The sequence below is a fragment of the Watersipora subatra genome, chromosome 1 (assembly GCF_963576615.1).
Source record: "Watersipora subatra chromosome 1, tzWatSuba1.1, whole genome shotgun sequence".
NCBI lineage: Eukaryota > Metazoa > Bryozoa > Gymnolaemata > Cheilostomatida > Watersiporidae > Watersipora > Watersipora subatra.
The window spans coordinates 55,137,169-55,163,021 of record NC_088708.1 but is presented as its reverse complement, the minus strand read 5'-3'; the positions used below and the strand labels follow the sequence as shown (position 1 = coordinate 55,163,021).

The 25,853-nt window shown below is 35.7% G+C and overlaps 3 protein-coding genes across 4 annotated transcripts in view; 2 read left to right on the top strand and 1 right to left on the bottom strand.

Moving 5' to 3' along the window:
* The first annotated feature begins 3,158 nt into the window (after nt 1-3,158).
* On the top strand, nt 3,159-11,347 carry LOC137394769 (uncharacterized). 2 transcript variants are annotated; one of them, XM_068081541.1, is made up of 6 exons: nt 3,159-3,477; nt 5,765-6,017; nt 6,163-9,407; nt 9,636-9,930; nt 10,626-10,741; nt 11,207-11,347. In XM_068081541.1, the coding sequence occupies exons 1-6, from the start codon at nt 3,264-3,266 to the stop codon at nt 11,224-11,226; spliced, it is 4,143 nt and encodes a 1,380-aa protein (XP_067937642.1). In that variant the 5' UTR covers nt 3,159-3,263; the 3' UTR covers nt 11,227-11,347. The 2 variants fall into 2 exon arrangements, with proteins under 2 accessions (XP_067937642.1, XP_067937636.1); XM_068081535.1 differs by lacking the exon at nt 11,207-11,347 and having other exon boundaries at nt 10,626-10,789.
* On the bottom strand, nt 10,999-22,387 carry LOC137394782 (nuclease EXOG, mitochondrial-like). Its single transcript, XM_068081552.1, has 6 exons — nt 22,347-22,387; nt 16,150-16,279; nt 15,263-15,394; nt 14,733-14,872; nt 12,559-12,804; nt 10,999-11,461 (listed from the first exon to the last, which is right to left on the bottom strand). Exons 2-6 carry the CDS (start codon nt 16,274-16,276, stop codon nt 11,003-11,005), a joined length of 1,104 nt encoding a protein of 367 aa, XP_067937653.1. The 5' UTR covers nt 16,277-16,279; nt 22,347-22,387; the 3' UTR covers nt 10,999-11,002.
* A 227-nt stretch (nt 22,388-22,614) lies between these two features.
* The window catches only part of LOC137385291 (succinate dehydrogenase [ubiquinone] flavoprotein subunit, mitochondrial-like), a 36,159-nt gene continuing 32,920 nt past the window's right edge, over nt 22,615-25,853 (top strand). The window contains exons 1-2 of the mRNA XM_068071734.1: nt 22,615-22,798; nt 24,726-24,791. Coding sequence (XP_067927835.1) covers nt 22,745-22,798; nt 24,726-24,791 — 120 coding nt within the window. The 5' untranslated portion in view covers nt 22,615-22,744. The remainder of the gene's footprint in view (nt 22,799-24,725; nt 24,792-25,853) is intronic.

Below are 25,853 nucleotides of genomic sequence, written 5' to 3'. Positions count from 1 at the left end.
GTTAGAAAGTGCTGTTATGAAAGTAAACTGAGACGGCAGCTCAACTTGTATATGCAAGGCTGAGCTTCTACATTTGTATGATGGGTCTGCTGACAAGTGACATGCTCCTCTCATAATGTGAAATAGCAGCTGAAATTCTTTCAGAGCTAGTGAAAGGGATTACATGTATTTACAATGTACATTCATTTACCTTTTGTGATGGTGATATTAATTCACTTCAAGATTATTTAAAATTCAATTTATTTTTAAAAAAACGATAAATAGAATTTTGTTTTCATGCTGACAACCTACCTCTATTTCTATCAGTGTTTTGGCAATTCATTTAAGGTACTCTCTAATCTGTCCAAAGTAGTAGGCCTATGTATAAATACCAACATATTTAAGTGTGCCTATCAGTAAGATTACCTTTGATTTATGAATAGATTGGTCATTGCACCCACGGTTTCATGTAGCTAAGGAACCCACATGCACTCTATTCATTAAATCTTAATTTCATAGATAAATCACAAGTGTGGACAGTTGGATTAGTAGCAATCACACTTAGGCAAATTGAGAAGGTAACAAATACTAATCTATTGTACAAATACTGCTGACTCAGAGAACAATTTTTCATGACATAAATTTTATTGATGATCGATTGATATATTAGAAAATTCATGAAAATATAGCCATGGACTACCTTGCCTCGTCGCAGATTTACCAGAATTGAATACACAATTATTTTCACACACTTCTAGAAATCACACTGTTGAATGATTACTGTTCATGGAAGAGTCACCCAGAACCAAAATATCCCTAAAAGCACTCATATTATTAACTGCAACAACAATGGAAGTTATAAATTTTAGGTAAAGGAATACTTCTTTTAATGATAGAACGACAAAAAGACTACACAAGCTGAATAAAAGCACACATTCATACATTCTGCAATGCATGCTAGCGACCTTGATAAATTCTTACGTTCTAACAAGATTGATCTTTGAGATAATCAACCTAATTTTAGTCATGGACAATGGCTGATAGACGCTAGGATGGTGTCCTACTGTTGTAACAAAGACTGTTTGTTGGTGAGCGACCTGAGAGATCTCTGGCCATGCCACTAATTAGAAGAATGTTACACTATATGAACCACCAATATGTTCTTAAGTGAGCCATGCGAATGACACAGCACTACTTTTACAATACGATAGCATCTATATTTTGCTATTTCTTTCAGATACCAAAGATAAGGTTTTTCAAGTACAGTATGATCATGAACAAAGTCTGACATTTAGTTATTGTTAATCCTGCCTTATAAACTAGAGAGCAAAAAATGTTCCTCTGTTCATTTAATGTAAAATGATCTTCAAGTGTTGCATCCAATTTGGTTAATGCACATGGACCGCATAGACAGCACTCCAAACATGCTTCAGAAAATTTTTATCGAGCCCGTTAAGTGGTATGAACCGAACTAGCTGAGTCTGAGCATTCTATGTAACAATGGTATGGATACTTGGCGATATAAGTCTGAAATCTTACTTGGTACTACTACAAAGTTGACCAGCCATCACTTCGTAGAGCCTTGCTATGTTTCAACATAATACAAAGCAGCTATCTTATATATCCAGATAATAACTTGTCTTATGGAACAAGCTAAGACCAAACCAAGTTTCTGCTACATTAAGTAGGGCGAGCTTCCCTATAATTTTCTCTCTAAACACTGAGTAAGGAAGACCAGAAAAACAACCCACATGTATGTTAAGCAAAATACCAGAGAGCCCTCATGGTACAACACAGAGACAGTGGCAATTGGAGGGACTTCTAAATTATATTAGCAACATTAAACTATTAAAAAGATTGCTATATTGCTAGATTGAGCCAAGGGAAAAGGGAAAAAGTCCCCTGGTGTTGGAAGGTTTCGGGTAACGCACAAAATCATAAAGTAGGAAGATGAAAAATAGCTTACAGCGACGTGACACTAGCCAACTCTATTTATGGAAAATTATATGCGATTGCTTCATCCTGATTTGGCATGTTAATATAAATGAGATGTGACAAGCTCCTGTGACTATGTCTTTTCAATCCAATAAAATCGACATTGAAAAATAAAATGGTTTATGACCTGAACCTGATCAAATATAATTCATGTTTTCACATACTTGGACAGTTTACTTTAAGTGTTGTCTAGTTGAATTTAGTATGGCCCATGGATCTTACGAATAAACGAATGCTTCTTATTACAAACTGAATAAGTCAAAGCAAATAACTTCACAATGATCTGCTAAAAGAAAAAATAATCTGATGAGCCATTTGATTGTATTTTGAACAGATATACATCGTTGGTCAGCGTACTAAGTAGTTTTAGACTTGCGATATGCCGAGATTTTGAAAGCAACTGGCTTAAGAGATGAGATAATGAAACTGTTCAGTATAAACCTTCCCTAACTTTCATAACCTATAACTAACATGATCTTAGCCACATGTGATGCATGGGACCCCTAAAAGCTCCAATATTTCTAACTAGACAAACTTCAATCTTAAAACCTTACTTTGAGTGACAAAAATATAGCCGTTTAAAGATTGATGTCTAACCAGGTGTCACTGGAGATATTTTTGCGCATGATTGAGTTGCGTTAGAAGTGCATCTGGCTGCACATCTTTGCCGGTAGGTAAACAATAAATCAGCGTATGTACGGTATTTTATCCTGGTTGATAAGCCAGATTCAGTGTGCAAACTATAGTTCATCAGAGATACTTTTTCATGTGACCTCAATCAAATAAATCTGTATGAGACACTTATGAAGATACTGTGACCACACATTTTGGTTGCCATAGTGATTAATCAGCAAAGTTTTCAGAACCTTGAAAATATTACCATAGCATTAGACTAAAGTAAGGAGTGGATTCAAAACCTAAAATTTACACCCTAAAATTTGCAATTGAACAAACATTCCTGTTCTTATTTTAATAACAAGGTATTTGCAGTCAAACTATAGAACGTAAAAAAATATTGATCAAGTTTTTTAAGGATGGAGTATAATTTCATTATATTGGTATCAGGAATCTACTGAGAACTTGCATCCACTCCGAAAAACTACGAACCAATTACAAAGCAGCATTCATGTTTATGCCAAAGAAGGGTAATGAAGTTCTTTATCATTGGCGGTGTCATGGCTAGGTTTAACAAGTCTGTAAGTATTAACTAAGCTCAAAACAACTTGGTGAAAGCGGTGTAAATTCATACAGTTCATCACTGACAAGGAGGCAAATACCTAGAGTTAAACATGGACTTCTGGATGATAGGCGTGAGCATAGCATTTCTCCTAGGAAGTGTATCAGCATATCCTACAGGCTCTGTGCAGGATGATGCTTGTGCAAGAGGACCTTATGGTCATGGAGTTAGTATCGTAAAAGACTCAGCTCCGGCTACCATAACAGTGTACCGCTCGGACGGTCTGACTGTAGCCACTGACTACACGCCTGAAGAAAGCTTAACTGGTAAGTTTCTCAGTTTTCAGTGTCATTCAGGAACAAATATAATATTTTAGACTGTTACATTGCCTTTGGAAATTCAACAATACATAAAAGTCTTAGTTTTATACAACCAAAACTGAAAATTTTCATTAGAGACATTGTTGAGGTATCACAGAAACACTGTGGCTCTATATTGTTTTGAGAAAAAACGTGATTTTGTGTTTTGTAAATATAACGCCTCTAAAATGATGATTTTCTATAATAAGAATTGCTCTGGAAATATTTTTCATTTAAAGATAACATTACAGAGAGTAAATGCTAAAACTTATTTGTGACATTGCCATTATACCTTGTCAGAACAGAATGATGAACTTAGTCATGTTGCAACATGCTATAGTCTTAAATTGCTTTGACGAATGACGCTGTCTGTATATAATCGAGCAGTGATTCGTTGTCTTAAATTATTGCTAAACTAAAGGCATGATGCGGATAGCGACAAGGAAGGAAACTTGTGAGTTTGTAACATATAAAAATGGCCAGATAACTAAGGGTTATGCTAATGCTGTGTGAAGACATTGCATATTGACGTCGTACAGCCGCGCATAGGGGTTTTAAAATGTGGTCATTACGAAATGATATATTAGGGAAAAAAAGAAAAACCACAGGTTGTTAATGGCAACCAGGGAAATGTGCAGTGTGCCAGTGTATCGGGTCAGAAGGTAATTTCTTTGACTCTTCATCGGTTGAAGATACCCATTCATCTAGTTTTGAGATTAATTGAACACCACCAAAATGTCGGTTGAACAGCAACATTAATCATAGCAATCATAACATAATTTGGATATTGGTTTTATCAAAAAAAGTCATATTTTTCAAGTCTCATTGGTAAGGGTAGACAACATCTGTAGAGCTAGGATTGTAATGGGCATTTATGTTGGTAGACTATGGCTTTAGTATATGACTCATATTTACTTCATAACAGTATCTGGTTGATGAAACAATCAGGAAATTCGGCTGCGGGTAGCTGTTAAGAAACCAATAGCTCAATTTTGACAAGTTATAAATCACCTGCCCGCGTTGTGCATGATCACCGACCCATGGTCGCATCAGTCAAGGAGATATATTTCAGCAATGTTCACAAAACAATACAGAATATGTTTGTTGGGTGGCCTGTTTCTTCCATAAAAAGAAAAGATGGCTCTTGATAGTTGAATTGAAGCTGTTTCTTGTTAATTATTTTTTGTACAAACTTCATAATACACCCAGTTTAAGAGCTGCCAAACTAGAATAAAGTGAAACATGCCTTTGGTTATTTTATCATGATATGGAGCTTTAAATTTGAGGCAGCATTAGGACGACTTATGATATCCCTTATTAAGGTAGATGAGCAGCATTGAATATGAAGTAAACATACCGTAAAATCTCTATTTAAACACCATGAAGCTCAATTTTCAATCCTTCAATTGTGGCAAGCAAATAGAGGCTGGCATTTTACTTTCCAAATAGCTCATCAGAATTTTGGGAATATAAATTAAGCCTTTTACGGGTGAAGTGATATAGCCTACATTTGGCACTATCTGTTAGGGGAAGCAACATTAACCCTTTTAGATACAAGAAATCTGCTATCTTACCTCAAACTTGTCAAGGATTTCTAAATAAATATGCATCGGGAAATCGAGAAAAATCTTTACCGGTTCATATCTATTGCTTGCAATTAATCTGCAATGATATTACAGCCTGTGCTCCGCTTTGCAAATTGTTGGAGCTTTCAATTGTTTATTTTATTCCAAATTTGAAGGTATATTTTTATTTTATAACTACATTTAACAATATTGTGATAAAAGGTCATTGCATTCATTGATATGTTTGCTAGTTTGCAGCCAAAAGTGACTTTTTATGTGCAATAAAAGAGGAGTTTAAGTGTACATCCATGGAAAACCGAGTTTATATAACGACAATGGTGCTATCAAATAATATGCTATAAAGCTGCAAAATTATACTATTTTGATAACCTCAAAATTATCTATGAGCCTGTATTTATGTAGTATCAGCCATTAGCAATATGGTAATATTACCTCAACCTATAAGCATACTTATTTATACTATAAAAAACATTATATTGACAACCATGGCCAACCGGTATAGCTGCATTTCTAGCAATATCAAAATACCTACATGTATATCTAAAAGAGTTATTTGCCACAGGCATTTTTCTGATGTGGCCAGCTTGAAAGTCTTACTCATGATCTTTCACCATTGTAACTGTGCCTAAATTTATGTATTACAAAGTGTAAACATAATGCTATTGCAGTTGTAATATCCAGCACTGTGCTGTTTGATGGATTCCTCATGTGGGCCCGAGAAGTCAACCAGACATGTACAAAAGGAAGCTGGATGCCTGACATCAACCAAAAAACTATTTTCTGTGCCTTCTTTGATGCTGTGAACACCTGCAGCAGTCAATCACCTAACAATGCTATAATACAATCTCAAAGGCTGAGCACAACGAAAACGGTAGGAAAATACCAAGTGCCAATAGAGGTATCAGGAAGTCTACAGTTTCAGTGAGTATACTTTGCTTAAAAATTCAAATCAATATTACTTTTATCAAAATCTATTAAAAGTAAAAAACCTTAAAAGTTTTGCATGCTAAAATTTTTAAAAATATTGTAGTAAGCAATACAAGTTACTATTCTACATATATTTCAGGGCACATTTCGTACAAACTAAAAGTCAATACTGGACCAACATTCTTTCTTCACCTATACCAAAAGCCGTGATTGGTACAACCATCCCAACTGGTCAGATTTCAAACATCACAACCCGAACACCAAACAGTGTGAATGATTCATTGGCTACAACCGTCCCAACTGGTCAGAATTCAAACATCACAACCACAGCACCAACTGCAAACAGTGTGAATGATTCATTGCCTACAACCGTTCAAACGGTTCAGGTTCCAAACATAACAACCACAGCACCAACACCAAACAGTGTGAATAATTCATTGCCTACAACAGTTCCAATTGTTCAGCTTCCAAACATCACAACCACCGTACCAACTGCAAACGGTGTGAATGATTCATTACCTACAACCGTTCAAACTGTTCAGCTTCCAAACATAACAACCACAGCACCAACACCAAACAGTGTGAATAATTCATTGCCTACAACAGCTCCAACTGCTCAGCTTCCAAACATCACAACCACAGTACTAACTGCACAGAGTGTGAATGATTCATTGCCTACAACTGTTCAAACGATTCAGCTTTCAAACGTCACAACCACAGCACCAACACCAAACAGTGTGAATGATTCATTGTCCACAACCACTTCACCTGACAAACTTGTGAACATCACCATAACACAAGCATCAACCACTTTAGCGCCATTTACGATAAATGCATCTGTTGACCAACAGGTAAGCCAAGCAAGCAACCTTTCAACTGTACCATCACCTATTTCTACTAATGCTACATTTACTTCATTTGCCAATGAAACTACGAATCAGACCACAACACCTTGGAGTACTGTCGATGTAGCATTCAATGTCACAACAATGAGCATGACTGACCAAGGAAGCATGATATCCAACAGTTCTACAGCGGAGTTTGTTAATTCAACGACACCCTTAACAAATCTGGCAACAGATGGTGCACAGGAGTTGCAAGCCAACATAACATTTAACATAACAACTTCACCTCCCATGATTACAACAAGTATTGCTTTAGACCAACAAGTGAATGTACCCTCCAATAGCACTTCAAATGCCTCATCAAATTCTACAACAGCATCACCAGTGCCAACAACCTTATTTGATTTGCTAACAAACATGACAGGTATTGGCACAAATACTACTGTTTTTCCGCCAAAGATTACAACAAACGTGCTTGAACCGCAAACAAACTTAACGTTTAATGAAACAAGCGTTTCCCAAGAAAATGTTACGACGGCTATGCCTCCTATTGTTATTTCAAACAGCGCAGACCAACCTAATGTAACATTCAATGAATCTATAGCTACTTCTGCAAATACTACCAGCCCTCCATCAACATTCATCACAACAAGCATCTTACAAGTCAACGAAACGCTAGAAAACATAACCGTTGCTCCAGAGAACAGCACAGCTATGCCACCCGGTATTGATACTACGCAAACAGCTGATGCCCAAGGAAATATGACTGACTACAATATTACAGTAGACAGCGTTAATATCACAACTGCAGCATTGTTATTGACTACCACCAGCCTATTTGAATTACCATCAAACCTAACACTAAACGAAACTGATATAGATGCAACGAATGTAACGACTACGCTGCCAAATCCTATGTCTACAGTTTTCATAGAACCTCCGTCTAACACATCTATTAATGATACTATTGAAAGACAAGTCAGTACAACCATAGATATTTTCAACCTACCGACCAATGCCACAACTAACGAAACAACCATGTCGACATTCAACTTAACAACCGCAATACCAGCCATTACAACAACAGCTATATTTGACTCGATAACAAATATGACATCTAATGAAACAACAAATACTAACTTGAACATTACAGCTATATCATCCTCAATGATGACTACAACAGATATGGCCGAGTCATTAAGCAACATCACAAGTAATGAAACATCACAAGTTTTCTTTAATTTTACAACTTCATTACCATTGATGAATGCTACAAAATTATTCGAACAGCAGACAAATGGTACATTCAATGAAACATCGATTGTCGCAAAGAATTTTACAACTCCGCTGCCGACTATTACAGCAACTGAAGTGTTTGTTAGTGATAACACAACTTTTAACGCAACTATGACTACCCCTCAAAATATGACAGAGACATTTATAGAGCCCATTAATATAACTTCAGAGATTAATGCTACTATAACACCTATTATTACTACCACAAATGACAGTTCCAACACTTCTACACCTTTCCCAATTAATACAATTACTGACCCCATTGAAGGACTATCTAATACAACATTCAATCTAACGACGGCACCTTTAGTGTTTACCACAACAGCAATCGTTGAACCAATGAACACAACATATAACACCACCTCTTTATCTGGAGATATGAACACTACTGAGATTTTGATTGGCATCCCGACTTCTTCAGAATCACCTATGACAACCACAACAGATGCTAATTATAGTACAACTACAAACACATCAAGAAGCCCTGCAGGTGATAATTTTAATACCACAGTGCCAGCTGAGATCACAACAGACATAGCAGTAGCAAATGTGACGGAAATAATTTCGAATTATACAATTGTAAATGGTACCATTACACCAGAAACGAGTTCTCCAATGCTCATAACTGATAACCTAACTGGCTTCCCAGGACCTACCACAGAAAACTTCACCGCATCAATACCAGCAACACCCACAACAGATACACCAAACCTACTCATGAACACAACAACATCTATTAGCTTATCAGGTGATAACATTACACTGCCCATCTTATCCAACATTATTACGCAAACACCAGAAACTACTGAAACAGCTCCTGAAACATCTTTCAATGCAACCACAATATCTAAAGTGCCAACTACTGCCGAAACAGAAATGACCTTTAGTACAATTGAAAGTCTCACAACTATGAATGCCACAACTGACATTCCTTCTACAGAGAGCCTAACGACAGATTTACTTTCTACAACCCTTATTGAAATTACAACTGAAGTAAAGACCACAGCTCCAGTGACGACCACAGCTCCAGTGACAACCACCGCTCCAGTGACAACCACTACACAAGCAATAGAAACTAATGCGAAAGAAGATGTACGCATAACTGTTAGTTTCACTTTGACTGGAGATTATGATGCGTTAGTTGGACCTGACGAAAAGAAAGCAGCAGACGAGATTAAATCCCAACTGGCCAAAGGAATGGACATTCTGCCAGAACGAATACAAAACCTCAAACTCACTAAAGGTGAGCATAAAACTCATTAGAAAACAATAAATGCAAATATTTATAATGTATGATTTAATGACTTTATGTCAGTATTTTAAAAAATTGGTTCAACCAGTAGAAAGCTAGCAGCATGTTTTTTTAGCATTATTGAGTCATTAAGAAATTAGAAAAAGTACTGTTGCTCCTGAAAAAGTACTGCTAAATAACTGTTATAACAGTTATCCAACAGCCTCTTGGTATTTACAGGTAGTATAGAGGTAAGCTTCACACTAGCACCTGGACAAGACGGTACTAGCACTACTACCACAGCTATTTCTAAACTAGAAGAATTTCTAACTGATGAAACAACCAACCTGAGTATCAATGGAGAGGAATTACCATTGACCCCTGGATCACTGAAAACATCTCAAGTAGATAACGCATTAGATTCAGAAAAAGATGAACCAGCTGGGTTGGCAGCAACCACAAAGATAGTCTTAGCTGTTGTATTCAGCCTAATTGGACTGGCAATTATCATTGCTATCATAGTAATATGCATGAGGTAAGAAGCGGCAACTAGACTCAACTATTTTTTGTAAAGATTTTTTGTTGCTTTCTAGTAAAATGTTTTACTAGATGAGTTTCATTCACGCGATCAATGTCAATATATTGATAATGTGCTGAAATGTTTTAGCCAGTGGTCAATACTGCTAATCGCATGTTTGGTGATCCTCATTTGAAGCAGAAAGATTTTTACCATGCTTGAGCAGTGACAGAACCATGGTGAAATGTTATCCAACATTTTCTAATATCTATGATTGTAATTTTGTAGTTTAAATTAACATGTTTAACAAACAGCTTTGTGCAACTATAGATAATCAGCTAAGCATAATACGCCTGATAAATTAAGTGAAACAATTTCACTATTTTATGGTTGACATGCATGTCAGCTAGTCCTTTTCTTCAGCAAAAACTTTTATACAGCAGTGACAAAACCTTCAGCTCTTTCCTACACAGTCAACCTTTTGCTGTTTCTTAGTCTTTGCGGCTTTAAAAATGGAGACCTTCTAATTATATTGTGGGTCAAATAGCATAAAAGATATAAAGTTAATATGGACTTGAAGATAGTCTATTCCTTTTGTATGTTTCTACACTAGCTTGCAATGGTTCATGTTATTACATAATTGAGTTGTTGAACTTTCAAATTTCTAGTTATCGTATCAGCCATCCAAAATAAGCTGAGTATGAATGTTGTAGACAACGGAAGACACATGGATTCCTAATGATGAGAGCAGGAAAAGATCATGGTATTCCATTGAGAACTATGGAACCATCAAATATAAAAAATGGAGCATCGTCGGATGGCCCAAATGGTAATCACAATCATGGATTTACACGTGCATAGTAATTTATTAGTATATTTATTCAAGCCGTGCTCAAAAGCTAAGGAATAAAAAGTAATAGCCCTTTACAGATGGGCTATAAGGTTTCCCAAGAAAAGTAACACGTAACCCAAGCTAAAATGATGTATGTCATGCATGCCATGCCGAGCACAGCGATTCATTGCCTGCTAAATCTGTGTTGACAATAGTAGAATACCAAAGTAATGAGCACACCGTGCAGCTACTGTTCTGTCATGATTGTGCAATACCCTTTATTGGAGCTTCGTTCTCATTCATTTCTATCTGTTTGCTTTTTATTAGCGCTCGCATATTGTTATCAACTTTTATATTTTTCTTCTTCAAAAGTTTTGTAACCGCATCGATATCTTGTTGAGACGCAGCAAACTGCAAATTTCTTTTAGCAAAATATATTTCAACGTCCTTCCAATTTTTTAGCAAGCATGAGTCTCCTTTAGCTGTACACAGATCACAAGTTTTATCAGCGGCAAGCTCTGGCAGAAAGTCAAATCCCGTCAACAGCTGAAGATGGTCGCGCCCAACCTGGTATTTGGCAAGGTTAATTTCCTCCTTTGATATCGGCCTATTGGGTACAATAAAAGCCCCCATAGCTCGCTTCGATTCACCTTCATCAAAAGCAACGATGACTTTATAAAGATGGGTTGGGACAGGGACATTGTTGTTTCCAATAACCTGAAAAAGGCTCCAGTTAGTAGGCACATATCCATGAAACTAGCAATCAAAGAAGAATTTTACGGAGAAGCTATAACAATAAGTGAGAAAAGATTTAGAGTAAATACTACATTGATTACCTTTTTTGTCTTCCGCGACACTTTAAACAGGAACCAAACGCTATACAAATGTTTAAACAATTAGTGGCTCGTGCCGCTCAAAGAAGTGTTCAGTGATATCACTGCCGAAATCATGTCATCATTTGCGAGACAGTTCTTAGGCGTGACACCCTTTTAATAAACGGTGTTAACCTCAATGTCCCACTTCCTTCCATTTAACTGCAATTTATGACGCATTAGCTTGCACGCGCTTATTAATCAATCAAATACAACCTTCATCATGTCACCGTACCAGCTTTCAAGCATTGACCATAACTCCCCATTTGTAACAAAAAATCTTTACTATAAAAGCCATACGCAACAGAGATATGCAAAGAAAGTGCCAAAAGAAGAATAACTCTATTGTTATTCGTGAACAGATGCAATTATTTTTTAAACAAAAAGAAAACCATTTTAGAACTATCTAGCTAAATCCATTTCATTACATCGAGACCGCAATCAGCATGCATAAGAAATATCTGTGTGTAAAATGACAATTAACCTTTACCAAAAACTCTTATCCCCGATACAGCGACGTGCCATTCACTTACGAATCATTGATCTCCTTTATAGCATTTCAAAATTTGGGTGCTCATAAATGCCATTGGTGTTATTATCTTGTTATACCTTTTTACTATGTTTCATGCAGCCGCATTATTATTCTTTCTCTGTTTGTGATGTCCCCTTTGTATGATTCTTATGGTGATATCAAACAATTATGTCCATCTTTATCTTTAGCCAAACAGATTCACAAATTAATGAAAATATATATTTCAATCAGCGATATATGTAACAATTAATCCTTCATAATACATGTCTGTGTAAACTTTACATTATCAAACAAAAATATCTCCAAATATCAAATTCTTCCCGAAAAAAGCAATATATAAACAAGAAAACACTACACGCACATAAATAACGCTTGTCTCATAACAAAAATATATTATCTAATCAACTTACCTCATATTTCACGTAATTTCTAGCCATGTTCACATGATCATCATTCTTGTTCACATGATCATCATCCTTGTTCACATGATCATCATCCATGTTCACATGATAGATAGGACCGGTGATGATGTACACAACATCAAACTTTTTTGTCAGATCCCGACAGTACATCTCCAGTCTATTCCAAAAACCTGAATTGTTGTCTCCATCTTGTGGTACTATATTAGTTAAGAAAAATGTGTCATCCATGGCTTCCTAAAGAACAGCATAACATACCGTAGTAGGAGTGATACTTCCACAACCCACAGATCGTCGTGGGGACAAAACTCTTAATGTACCTCATTGAGAAAAGAAATTCAACATAGGATATTTTACAAATTTCTTTTCCGCGAAGAGGAAGGAGCATGAACAACACCACCAACCTATACCTTCATAAAACAGTCATACGCACATTTCACCAATTTAATTATTTTATCATTATAAAAGTATCCATCATATTAATGACAATAGTTCAACAACTAATTGCATTTATAACAATTTCACACGGAATTGTGTATTAATATGAAAACAATGTAAACAATGACAGCCGTTGATTTTAATTGGTTTGGTAAGAAACAATGACTAAAGCTTAAAATAATCAGCCCCGTCAGATAGAGCTGTAAATTTTGCTGAGCATATGCTCTCTTAAAGGTTGACTTGCAACAAAATTCACATTACAATAATTGGGTATCAAAATAGTCACCATGTCTTACTCTGCTGTGTTGTAGGTGCAAAATATGTGGAAATGTGATTACTACGTTTTAAAAGCTAAAAAGCGAACAGTTAATCGCCGCCATCACGAAAACGCCGTAGGTTGGAATCAATTTATTTTTTTGACGTATTCAAACAATTTGGTTATTGTTTTGACACGTGATGTTATCACGTGAATTGAAAGGCCAATAAAAGGCTCAATATAAAACGTCTCATAGCACTAGTTTATGACAAACACTTCGCGTTCTACAGAAAAGCCCGTATCAAATATAAATACTCGCCACTTTACAGTTTTGTTTCGACTTGGTCTAATTGTCTAGTCGTAATCTGATCATCTGACCCATACCTTCTGCCAAACAGCGCGAAAAACTTCTGCAGCATTTTTTTACTATCACAGATGACCAACAGGCTCATCATGTTTATCAGAGAATAATATGCACTTATTCGAGCCAAGGTTGAAAAATTAAACGAATTTTCACGGTAGGTTTTGAGATATCAGTGCTCAAAGTTACAGCATTACAATGATGATGAAATAGACCCGTAAGGACAGTAGACATGGTTTTATTGAATGCGTAAAGTATATTTGTGAAAATATTTCGACAAATGAGGTTGCATGAAAGTGTAAACCGAAGCCATCTTGTTCAGCTACATCCCATTTGAACCGTTTTGGAAAGAGATTATAATCTATGGCGTTTTCGTGATGGCCGCGATTAACTGTTCGTTTTTGAGCTTTTAAGAGCTTGTAATCGCATTTTCACATATTTTGAACCTACAAAACAACTGAGTAAGACATGGCGAATCTTTCAATACCCAATAACTGTAATGTGAATTTTGTTGCAAGTCAACCATTAAGCGATGTTCACAAGGCAATCAACCTTATGCAGTCAAAGAGCTCATATTTCAACTGACCTACCAGAAGTTTGCCTAAACAAAACAAAAGAGCCTTTTACAAAATAGAGTAAAACTGCTTTTATTAATGACAAATCAGCCGATGAAAGTTGGCAAAGATTGTAGCCATCTCAGGCGAGTAACAGCAGCTATTTTGTGTTCTATTTTTACACGGTTTTGTTTTTCGGTGAACAGAGAATGTGTATCAACTGGTAGTGAGAAAAGGAACAACTACACTAGCTAATAAAAATATTGTCGAATCACATTGCAAGTTGAGTTGTGCTTGACCAAAAATAATTTCAGTTGCAAGCTTTTCTGTGTCTGTTGCAGAATTTCCTCTCCTGTTTTTTATCTGATATTGAAAGCCTTGCTTAGATGGCTGTGTGACTATTCCTGTCTTCCCTAATTTAACACAAGTTCACCGCATTTGCTGACGGGTCAACAGCAAACTATTATGTATTGTATAATATACAATAAGAATACCATTAATAGAAAGTGGTCACTGGGGGGACAATCAGCCCAAATGTGAGCTGTACAATACCTACCTGGGAATGTTTAAAGTCAGCGGCTGCTGCCATATGACCTCTTGACCAGCCACTGCTAACATAATCAGCATTATCAGCCGAAAAGGCTTCTGGTATTTGGCCATCGCGACGAAACTTGCTCTGTCTTCTGTTAGCTTTTCCTGAAAGTGGGAGGTAATACAGAAGGGGCCGGTGACCGAAGTGCTGAAAGGTCTACATCAATAGCTACTCTAAATATGCGCCTTATCTACAAAAGCAGCATTAGAATATCGCTAGCATATACAAGTATTTATGGCAATTTACATGGAAACATTTTTTCATTATTGTCTGAATTGAAAAAAACTAAGATAGACCAGCCAGAAGATAGCGTCATTTGAGAACATGCAAGATGAACTGATGAGACATCATGGAACAGTTTTGTTTTATGGATTTATATATGTGTAATAGACTTCCAAAAGTGCAAAAATTAAAAAAATCTCAAACAAAAAGAACATGTATTCTGAAATTTTCTACGCAGCATAAAAAGCAATGGAAATGTTAACAATATTTACCTTTGAGGGATTCTTTGGTCAAGACCTGCGAGACCCAAAGAGGTTGTTTTTTAGCAAAATCATAATAAACAGTGTGACCGGAATAGTGGAGAGTGCGTCGCATGTCTTTTGGCTCTCCAAATGGAAACTTCTCTACCAAAATATATGGGCTCTTACAGCATCATAAATGCTTAACTACCACTGGTTGAAGATTGACAGCAATACCTGCAATGTAAATTGACACCTATAAAAAGATAACAATAACATACAAGTCAGAATGATGGCTGATGATGAAGAGGAGCATGCATTTAGGAATACCATATAAGAGATAGAACAACATTATAATCTTAGAGACTGAGAGAACCAAATGGCTACACTAAGTTCTCAACACTTGATCAATTTTTAGTTGCTCCGTCAGTTCAATTACTCAGGGGTGACTCAGGGGTGACTAATCACTGAACTTGCAAAAAAATTTTAGTAAATTTTTGCAAAAAGTGTCAGTATTTTTTATCATTTTCGATTGTGTTTGATGTTTGAGGTAATCTGATCGCCAGGATGTTTCAAGATTAAAATTGACAAAACTTGACCGCGATTAGAATGGTCAGATCAAGCGAAAGTGTGATCATGACATCGATAGTTGCAAAAAACTGACAGAATAGAAACGTGTAAGACTGCAACTTGAACGCAATAGTCGGTATCAACTACCACAATGATAATCAGTGACATCATTTTGCAAAAATTTTTCTTCTGAGCGTTTTAACCGCGATCAAGTTTTGTCGATTTTAAATCTTGAGACATCCTGGCAGTCGGATCACCTCAAATATTAAAAAAATCAAAATGGTTGAAAAAGCTGATACTTTCTGATAAAATCTACGAAAACTGTGTAAGTTCATTTTTAATAGACCTACCAGGTACATGACCTGTTACCGGTTTATCTGGAGTCTGTCTGTGAAGAATAGCATATGATATAGAAGCTGTGATCACTGCCCCGCCTATAAATCCCCGAGCTGATGATCCAAAGGCTGTTGAAAACATTGCCTGCAACATTTTGCACACCTGTTAAAAACTGCTGCTACAATCCATGAATACACCTACATAAAATTATGGTCTTCAATACCCTAACCACTATTTGAATGTTGTTGCAGGTTTATTTCTATTTGAAAGTTTATCAATCAGTTTTATCGTATGTCTAATGAATGGTGCAAGAACTCCATCAATAGCTAACTAACTGGCTGATACATCTCATTTTTCCAAGTACATATTAGTGGAACACAAGCTAAGAGCTCATAATCCCCATATTCGTAACAATGCCATCTTACGTACGAGATTATCGAGTACTAATGATTTGAGACACAGATATTTGTGAAATTCCCAACGATCATAACTTTGTTTTAATTCATCCATATGCATCTCAACAATAATCAAAGGGGATCAATATATATCAGCGAAACAGGTCAAATAATTGAATAAATCAACGGTGTAGAGCAAAACCATTATGCAAGTTGGTAGTGAATATTCCCTTTCTCATATTATTTGATAGATGCTGCAGACGGTTAACTGCAGTTAGTTTGGCTAACCGCAATCTATCCGAAAGCAACAATTTTTTGGATAGAATGGAATAAACGTCTATTTATAGCAGTACTTATAAGTATCAAGACTGCAATCAGAATCTTTTGTTTTCTATTGATTAGGGAGTTGACACAAATATTTTAGTTCTGAGTTGTTTGGTCACAGACGCTAATATGCTGAAGTGATAATGAAAATTAAGTTTTCAAAATTTGACAAACTTTCAACATAGATGTTTCATTACCTCTAGCAGAAGTTTAGTGCACATAAGACATATCATGTTACCATGTTTACCAAATAATTTAAATAAATGGTTTTCATGTCAAGTAATATCCAATACAATAGACTAAATAGACCTTCAGCCACCTCTAAACTAGCATCTTTTAGACTGGTATAGGGGAACCTCATTTACTAACAAAAAATTAAGTTTTCAGGAGTGAAAATCAACAATGACAAGTTATCAAATGATCTGCGATTTACAGTTTTTGTTCATTCCTCTACGCTCTAGCGCTCTGAGCTGAGATGTAAACACTTATAATGATAGAGACCTATTGATTAAATTTACTCAGCATGCAGTCTTAAGAAAATATCTTGCAGATGTGCAGTTTTGTATTTCCATTCTGTCTCAAATTTAAAGTAAAAGCAGCCAATCTCATCTATTAAACCCATTGCCTTTAGAAAGCCAACTTACTTATGACTACGAAAGGTGGTCTGTAAAACAATTCAGCTGATTTTTTTATTTAAATTAATACTTGGATCATAGAACTTGGTCAAAGAGAAGAGTTTTTACAGTCAATACCTATTCATAAATAAAAGAGCAGAGATATGTATTTGAGAAAAATGTAAAATATTGCTCATGCTTCATTTGTTATACCAGCACATATATTGTTTCATTAGCGCACAACAAACTGAAAAAATCAATTAACCTTTCAAAGACAGCATTTTTGTTGTTCTAGGTTATAGAGATTAATAAAATAGCAATTCATCTTTAACAAGGTGCTCACAAAAATATTTTTAAACTGAATAAGCTAAGCTAATGAGTGATATGGTTTGAATTAGTGCCGCGTCATATAATTGATTTTTCTTTAAAATGTATCGTTGAATATTGGTTATTCATACAGTTTTACTACAGTACTTTCTTTAATAATATGACAGATCTACTTGTCAAATAAGTTTCAGTGTAGTTACCTGTAGTAGTTCAGTTGTTCTGACATATCAGTACATTATATAAAAAGGGACAGGGACTGGCTAGCCAGGAGAAAGGTATTTGTTAATCAAATAAAAACTATGCAAGTTTAATGAAGCAGTACTTCCATAAATGGCATCTATATTTTAACTGTTGCAATCTCAGAAACCATGTGTTGTCTTACAAATCATCTGTAGACCAGTTGCCATAGTAAAACATATTGTTTATAAACAAGAACACAGGACACCACCTATTTAAAATAGCACAATATTTATCAACCATTATTGACTAAACCATCCCGTGCACTACTAGTCATCCTGGGCTGCGACTAGCAGGCTGTTTAGTGTAACCTCCTTCACTGATATAAGGTAACAATATTTTATGTAGGTACCGAAGTGGATTTTAGTTAACAGGCTTAAGAAGATTGTCTGATCCCTGACCCCTCTCTGCAAGGACTGCAACTCCAAACTCGCTACTGCTTTTCAAAGCTTTACTTGCAACAAAATTCACATTACAGTTATTTGGTATCAAAAGATTCACCATGTCTTACTCTGTTGTGTTGTAGGTGCAAAATATGTGGAATTGTGATTACAAGCTCATAAAAGCTAAAAAATGAACAGTTAATCGCAGCCATCACAAAAATGCCGTAGTTTGGAAACTTTTATTTTGACGACGTACTCAAACATTGCGGTTATTGTTTTTATACGTGATGTTATCACGTGAAATTAAAGGCCAATAAAATGATCAATAAAAAATGTCTCGTAGGACTAGTTTATGACAAACACTTCAGGTTCTATAGGAAAGCCCGTATCAAATATAGATGCTCGCTACTTAACAGTTTCGTTTCAGCTTGGTCTAATCATCTAGTCGTAATCTGATCATGTGACCCATACTTCCTGCCAAAGAGCGCAAACAATTTCTGCGGAATTTTTTGGCTATCATGGGTGACCAACAGGCTCGTAATGTTTATCAAATGATGATATGCACTTTTTCGAACTAAGGTTAAAAAATTAAACAAATTTTTACGGTAGGTTTTAAGATATCAGTGTTCAAAGTGACAGTATTACAATGATGATGAAATAGATGCATAAGAACAATACACATGGTTTTATTGAATATGTGAGGTATATTTGTGAAACTATTTCGATGAACGAGGTTGCATGAAAGTGTAAACAGAAGCCATCCTGTTCAACTACGTCCTATTTGATTCGTTTCGGAAAAGGATTCTTATCTACGGCGTTTCCGTGATGGCTGCGACTAACTGTTCATTTTTAACTTTCAAGAGCTTGTAATCACATTTCCACATTTGCACCTACAACAAAGCAGAGTAAGACATGATGAATCCTTTGATACCAAACAACTGTAATGTGAATTTTGTTGCAAGTCAACCTATAAAGGAAAAATATCGCTTCTTCTGGGTCGTGACAAGTGGAAATGGCCAGGGAGATACAACTGTCCTGCTGGTGCACTGCGATATTGGTGCAACTTAAGAAATTGCCAGCCTAGTTGTTTATTGAAGATAATGCTTGCTGGTGCACGGTGTTGCTGGTGCAATTTAGAAGATTGCCAACCTAGTCACTTATTGATGATGATGCTTGCTATAGGGCTGTGAATGCTGGTGCAATGCAGACGATTTCTGAATAGGTGATGCTTGTAGAAAGAGCCAACGAAGATTGTAGTATGTCGTGTATTGTGCACAAGAATTAATATAACCATACATGCAGAGGTACATGCATTTACATGTATATCCTAAAGGGCCTTAACAAGTTCAGGAGGGTAAAAGTTCACTAGTTATACAAGAGTTACAATGAAAACAGGCCTGAACACATGATTACATAATGATTACTCCTAATCTATATATCTCTCAAAGTATGTCCTGTATGCATTCCGGCTATAGCTAATAAAATCTTGGAATAAAGAATCCATCCCAAAGAAGATTTGATCTCAGACCCTACCATTCACCAGTCTGACACCCTACCTAATAGGCCACAGAGATGAGTTGATAGCTTGCAGATATAAGTCGCTATATGAGAGCGCATACCCAACGGCTTTGTATACCACATAGGGTGATTGCATAAGGTGTTGTCATTAGTTAGTTTATTAATACTTTCCATTGGCAATCTGCCAGGCTAATAGCAAGTGGCAGGCAGCATCCATTACTTCTCATTGTTTATAAGCTGATTTTTAATACTCGGACAACGTCTGGTAGAACAGCTAGTATACTCACTTAAAGCACATCAATTACATAAATTTTTTTTCATATACCTCAATACATCAGAGTTTTGGCTTTCGGATGAGCCATTGTTTGACATGGTGAGACAGACATTGGTTGGTGTTTATAGGATTTCCCCAGAGCTCTACCGCAAAAATGTTCAATGGTATAGGCTTGAAAATTGTAACGTCACAATTTTTATATTCGGTGTTGTGCTCTTACCGCTTATTTTATTGCTTACCGCTTATATTTATCAACTACGATAATGACGCTAGTGGCAGGCGAAGGTAGGGCGACTCCAAAGAACCAATGAAGTTGACAAAGGGACTAGTGTCATTAGCTCTCCATGTACAGATTATTTTTAAGATAAATAACTCAGATTCCAAGCACCATACAATGTTTTCCCGATGATATTATGCACTAGCCCTCTCTTTTCATTGTGATGTTGAGGGGCTCGACTGAGACTAATTAATTTCAAGCGTTGCATGATCTCGCGAAAGTGCGATTGACATATAGTCCTAGAGCCATACGACTGCAGGTCACAATTTAATGGATGTGATTTCATTACCTTTATCAACGACAGTATATTTATTGAAGCATAATCAATTAACCCAGAACATGTGTTTGTATTGGTCGGGCGTTAGCACGATCCCCGGGCATTGTTGATTATCTAGAATCCTAGTTTATTATTAGCGCTCTCTGGGTTTAACAGCACCGATTGTCACAGAAAAGCGCAGCCTCAATAGCAGTGAAAGGGATCGACTACCTAAGGCTAAATAATAATTGCGACATCACGTGAGAACCGCAACCAAGTGTTTTTTATTGCAGGACATACTTTTGACACCCTGTTTTTCATAGTTCTATTATTCTTTGTGTATTAAATTATTTGAATATAGGCTCATTTGAAAGCCAAGACTCTGATGTATTGAACTATATAAAATGATTATGTAATTTATGTGCTTTAATGATTACACGCACAAAAAGGAATAAATAAGGATGTGTATAGTTTATTGTTTGTACCAGTCCACGTCAGCACTTCAGAGGCGACTGCTTTGAGGAAGCCTTGTATGTAGTTGTTGGGCTATATACTTTCTCTTGTGAATGTAACTCACTTGTAAACTCTATTGTACAGTTATTTGCATTTATCAATGAGACATGCATATATCTCCATGTTTCAATGTAGAAATAGACTAACCAGGTATTAACTGTTAATTAGCGAGATGTAAAATTAGGTGATTATTAGGTGATTATTAGGTGATTATTAGTGAATTAGGCTTTTGGAACGCAATATCATAAAAATAAAAAACAAAGTTAACAATTTATTAAGAGTCTGAAAGTTAAAGAAAACTGAAATTGCCCTCCCGGAATGGAATTAATAATGAAGTTCCGCATAGATGTATTTGTTGATGTAGTCTCATCTTAACACCAAAACTAACAGTTCATAAAGCTTGATTAAAATATGACATATAGCTAATGAAATATAATTTGAAGTGTTGATAAGAATTGTATAAACTAAAAACATAAATAAAGAGCATTATTCCAAAAAATATATGCACACCGATGATATACAGTTCCCCATGTGGGGGCTGTACATCATTGGGGGCCCATTGGGCATACATATAGACATACCTTTTTCATCCCTTTCCAGGAGAGAGGTGGGTGTACAATAAGGTTTCTGTGACAATCTAGTTATAAACAAACCTACACTTCCTAAGAATAGAATATGAAATAAATGCGACAACAGTTGTTGAGCACTTACATAAAATTGGAAGAGAATCATCGTATTGCAAATGGTGACAACATAAAGGCAGCAGCGATTTTTTTTGTTTTTTCTTAGTAGGGCAATACTAAAACATCTATTTTTAAAGGTAAAATGCTGAAGAGTGGTGAATCTTACTCAGGTAAAAAATTAGAGTAGCTTGTGGTTGTGCATTTGAATATGACTCGGCAGCGATAAGGCATTTCACCATTGAGCTGATTTGCACTTGTGGTTATATGCATTATATTGATGGATTGACAGCTAACTGATGTTAAAAAGTTAGCCAAAAATGGCATTATAAAATTTTACAATTATAATTAGTAAACAATACTACTGCTGTTTTTCAAATAACGCAAAAATATTTTATCATATCTCTTTATACCTAGCGCGGACTTGTAACCCAAGCTTACACCAACTTATTTTCGGCAAGAAAAAACTAGCGAGGCCAATTGGTTTTTTTGCCGACATAGAAAGAAATCAGTTGTGCTCGATACTACATTGGTGATGAAGATTCCTACCTCACTCTGAGACGGTTTGACACGTCTCTTTAATAACTTAGGCGCAAAATTATATAAGTTTATGTGCTCGCACAATGGTGCGGCTATCAATATTCAGCCGGCCGCAGGCATGCGCGAATATGAAGCACTTTGGTGTTTCCTGTAGAGTTACAAGTGGGCTTGCACGGAGATTATGAAACACACAAAGTTTTAATTCCTCCATAAATTGTTTTATTTGCATGGTTGTTGCTTGAAACATTACTAATCAATAAAGTTAGTTATCATGTTGCGTTTCACTTCTCAGTTGTTGTCTGTTGGTACGTCACATAGTAAAGAGGTATGTAACAATGACGGCTGTAACGTCACGTACGCTAATCGCTGACATTCAATTTGGTAGTAGTAAGTTCTTCGTTATATGTACAAACAAAAAAAGAATGTACTGAAGTTGTTATGCATTAAAAACTTTAAAATATATGTAATTTAAACAGAACGTGTACACAGGAAAATATGAATATTTGAGTTGATTGTACATCCGATGCACGGCGACTATGTGTCGATGCTGGCGTCGCACAGATTGCTTGACTGAAACGTCTAAGAGCAGTTAAATTCTACAATCAACTAGTATTTTATTACACCTTGGTCCCTTTTCAGTCAATAAATCATAGTTTCAGTTTTATGTATTTTCATTCTAATATTTGTAACATGAAGCTAAGGTTTTTAGCTATTAAGTAAATTTGGTTATTTGCAGCGTCTCAATTTGGTGTTAGACCCTAACATACTGTTTTTGATAAATGTGGTATTTTGAAGTGTGTTATAAGCCAAATAATCTCGACTTGTTGAAAACACCGATTCATACACAAATTATAGACTGGCATACGGTATTGTTTATTGCCAAATGCAAGTTTCAAAGAATTTTACACTTTGATATGTTTATATTATAACAAAAAAGTAGTTTAATTTATGGTGTATGGTCACAAAACTGTTGTATGCAGTCTTTAAACCACAGTGTGTGTGTTATTATTCATGTGAACAAAACTAATATGCTCATGTTTTAAAAATGGACTGCTATATACATGGGTTGTTGCTAATCATTATTTGTTACCTTAACATTAAGTGTCTACTTTTTAAATGTGATTTGCTATTTACCCCTTTGTTCATATAAACAAAAGTTTACAACGTGCTGATAAATGTTTTGAGAATTTGCTAGTGTTTACAGTAGACACCCCTACCACTTAAATAATCCGTTCTGAGAATGTCTACATTATAGACTTTGTGCTTACAAACTGCAATATCTTTGTAAATTCCTTAATCCATTTCAAAATTGTCCCAAACTCACCCTTTTCGTCATTCAAAACAGAAAAAAACTGAAATTAACTTTTTAGTTTAATGACTGTACAATAACTGTGGTGTTATTGATTTGTATTGACAGCTTTCCTCATTGTTCTATCTTTTCCGCTTGATTCAGTGTTCACTACCGCATTAATTTTTCATTTAGTCAAGGGGATTGCACACCTTCAATGTCAATTTTTTCACTTTATTCTAGACCACAAGGTTCTTGCTGCAAAAAAATTAAATAAAAGTATTTTACATGTCTAGAATGAAGTAAAAATTATATTTTTACTATAATAAAAGTAGTGTCTGTCCTTCCGTTTATCCGAAGCTAGAGTTAAATGTTAGGTTAGAACATCGCTTTCAATGACAGTACAGCTCATGACATTCAGCTTGTTACACCGATGTTCTAACACCTGCACCGATCGAACTCTGTTCGGTATTTCTGAATAATTGTGCAGCTACTAACTGTATGCCCTTTATCAACACGTCTGATGGCCTATCACACAAGACTACCAGGGTACTAGTATATATTATAAAGATGCCCTTAGACATCGCTTTCTCTTGCAGGAATGGCAAGAGAGAAAACCATATTTTTAAAGGCAAACCATGAGATTCACGTTATACAAATCGAATTCGAGAACTTGCACCAACTTGACGCGTTACGTCATATGTAATGTTTACGTTATACGAAGTAAAAGCTTACATAAATTATCTGCGTTAACTGAAGTTTACATTGTAGGAGCACCTACAATATTTTTGTAATAGTCATAAGCCTGCGATCATGAATTCAGAATTTCTTTTAGCCAATAATTAACATAAGTTTAACTGAAGAGGTATTCATGTGTACAGAATTTACAGCTTGATCATTACATTTATCAGTATGATTATTACATTAAATGTATGGAATATGATTACTAAGTTTCATGTTACAGATCTTGAAGCAATCATGGCGGGCTTTGAGTACAACTAACAGTAATTACAGACCGTCCAATAAAGAGGTAAGTATAGCTATCATTCATGCAGTTATTCTTGGTACAGTGTTGTTAATTAAACCGAAAAAGGAACTCACTGAGTTCAGGGTGTCTGATCATCAAAGGTTGACTTGCAACAAAATTCACATTACAGTTATTTGATATCAAAAGATTCACCATGTCTTACTCTGTGGTGTTGTAGGTGCAAAATATGTGGGAATGTGATTACAAGCTCTTAAAAGCTCAAAAACGAACAGTTAATCGCAGCCACACGAGACTGCCGTAGTTTGGATTCTCTTTCCAAAACGGCTCAAATATGACATAGCTGTGGTAGATGGTTTCTTTTTACACTTTCCTGCAACCTTATTCGTCGAAATATTTTCAAAAATATACTTCACGATTCAATAAAACCATGTCTATTGTTCTTACGCATCTGTTTTATCGTCATTATATTGCTGTCACTTTTAGCAGTGATATCTTATAACTTACCGTAAAAATTCATTTAATTTTTTAACCTTTGAAGGAGTACATATCATTGTCTGATAATCATGACGAGCCCGTTGGTCGCCTGTGATAATCGAAAAGTGTTGCAAAAATTATTTTCGAAGTATTGGGTCACATGATCAGAGTACGACTTGACGATTAGTTCAAGCTGAAACAAAACTACAGTAGCGAGCATCTATATTTGATACGGGGTCTTCGGTAAAACCCGAAGTGTTTGTCATAAACTAGTGCTACGATAAAATTATATTGAGCTTTTTATTGGCCTTTCAATTCATGTGAGAACATCACGTGACAAGACAATAACCAAACTGTCATGGCTACGTCAGAAAAATAAACAGATTCCAATCTACGACGGCTTTTCGTTTCTTAGCTTTTACGAGCTTGTAATCACATTTCCACATAATTGGCACCTACAACACAACAGAGTAAGACATGGTGAGTCTTTTGATACCAAATAACTGTAATGTGAATTTTGTTGCAAGTCAACCTTTAAATATTATTTGTTCAAAATGAACTCACTGAGTTCAGGGTGTCTGGTCATTAAACATTATTTGTTCAAGGTGTAGAGTTTGGCGCTATATGTAT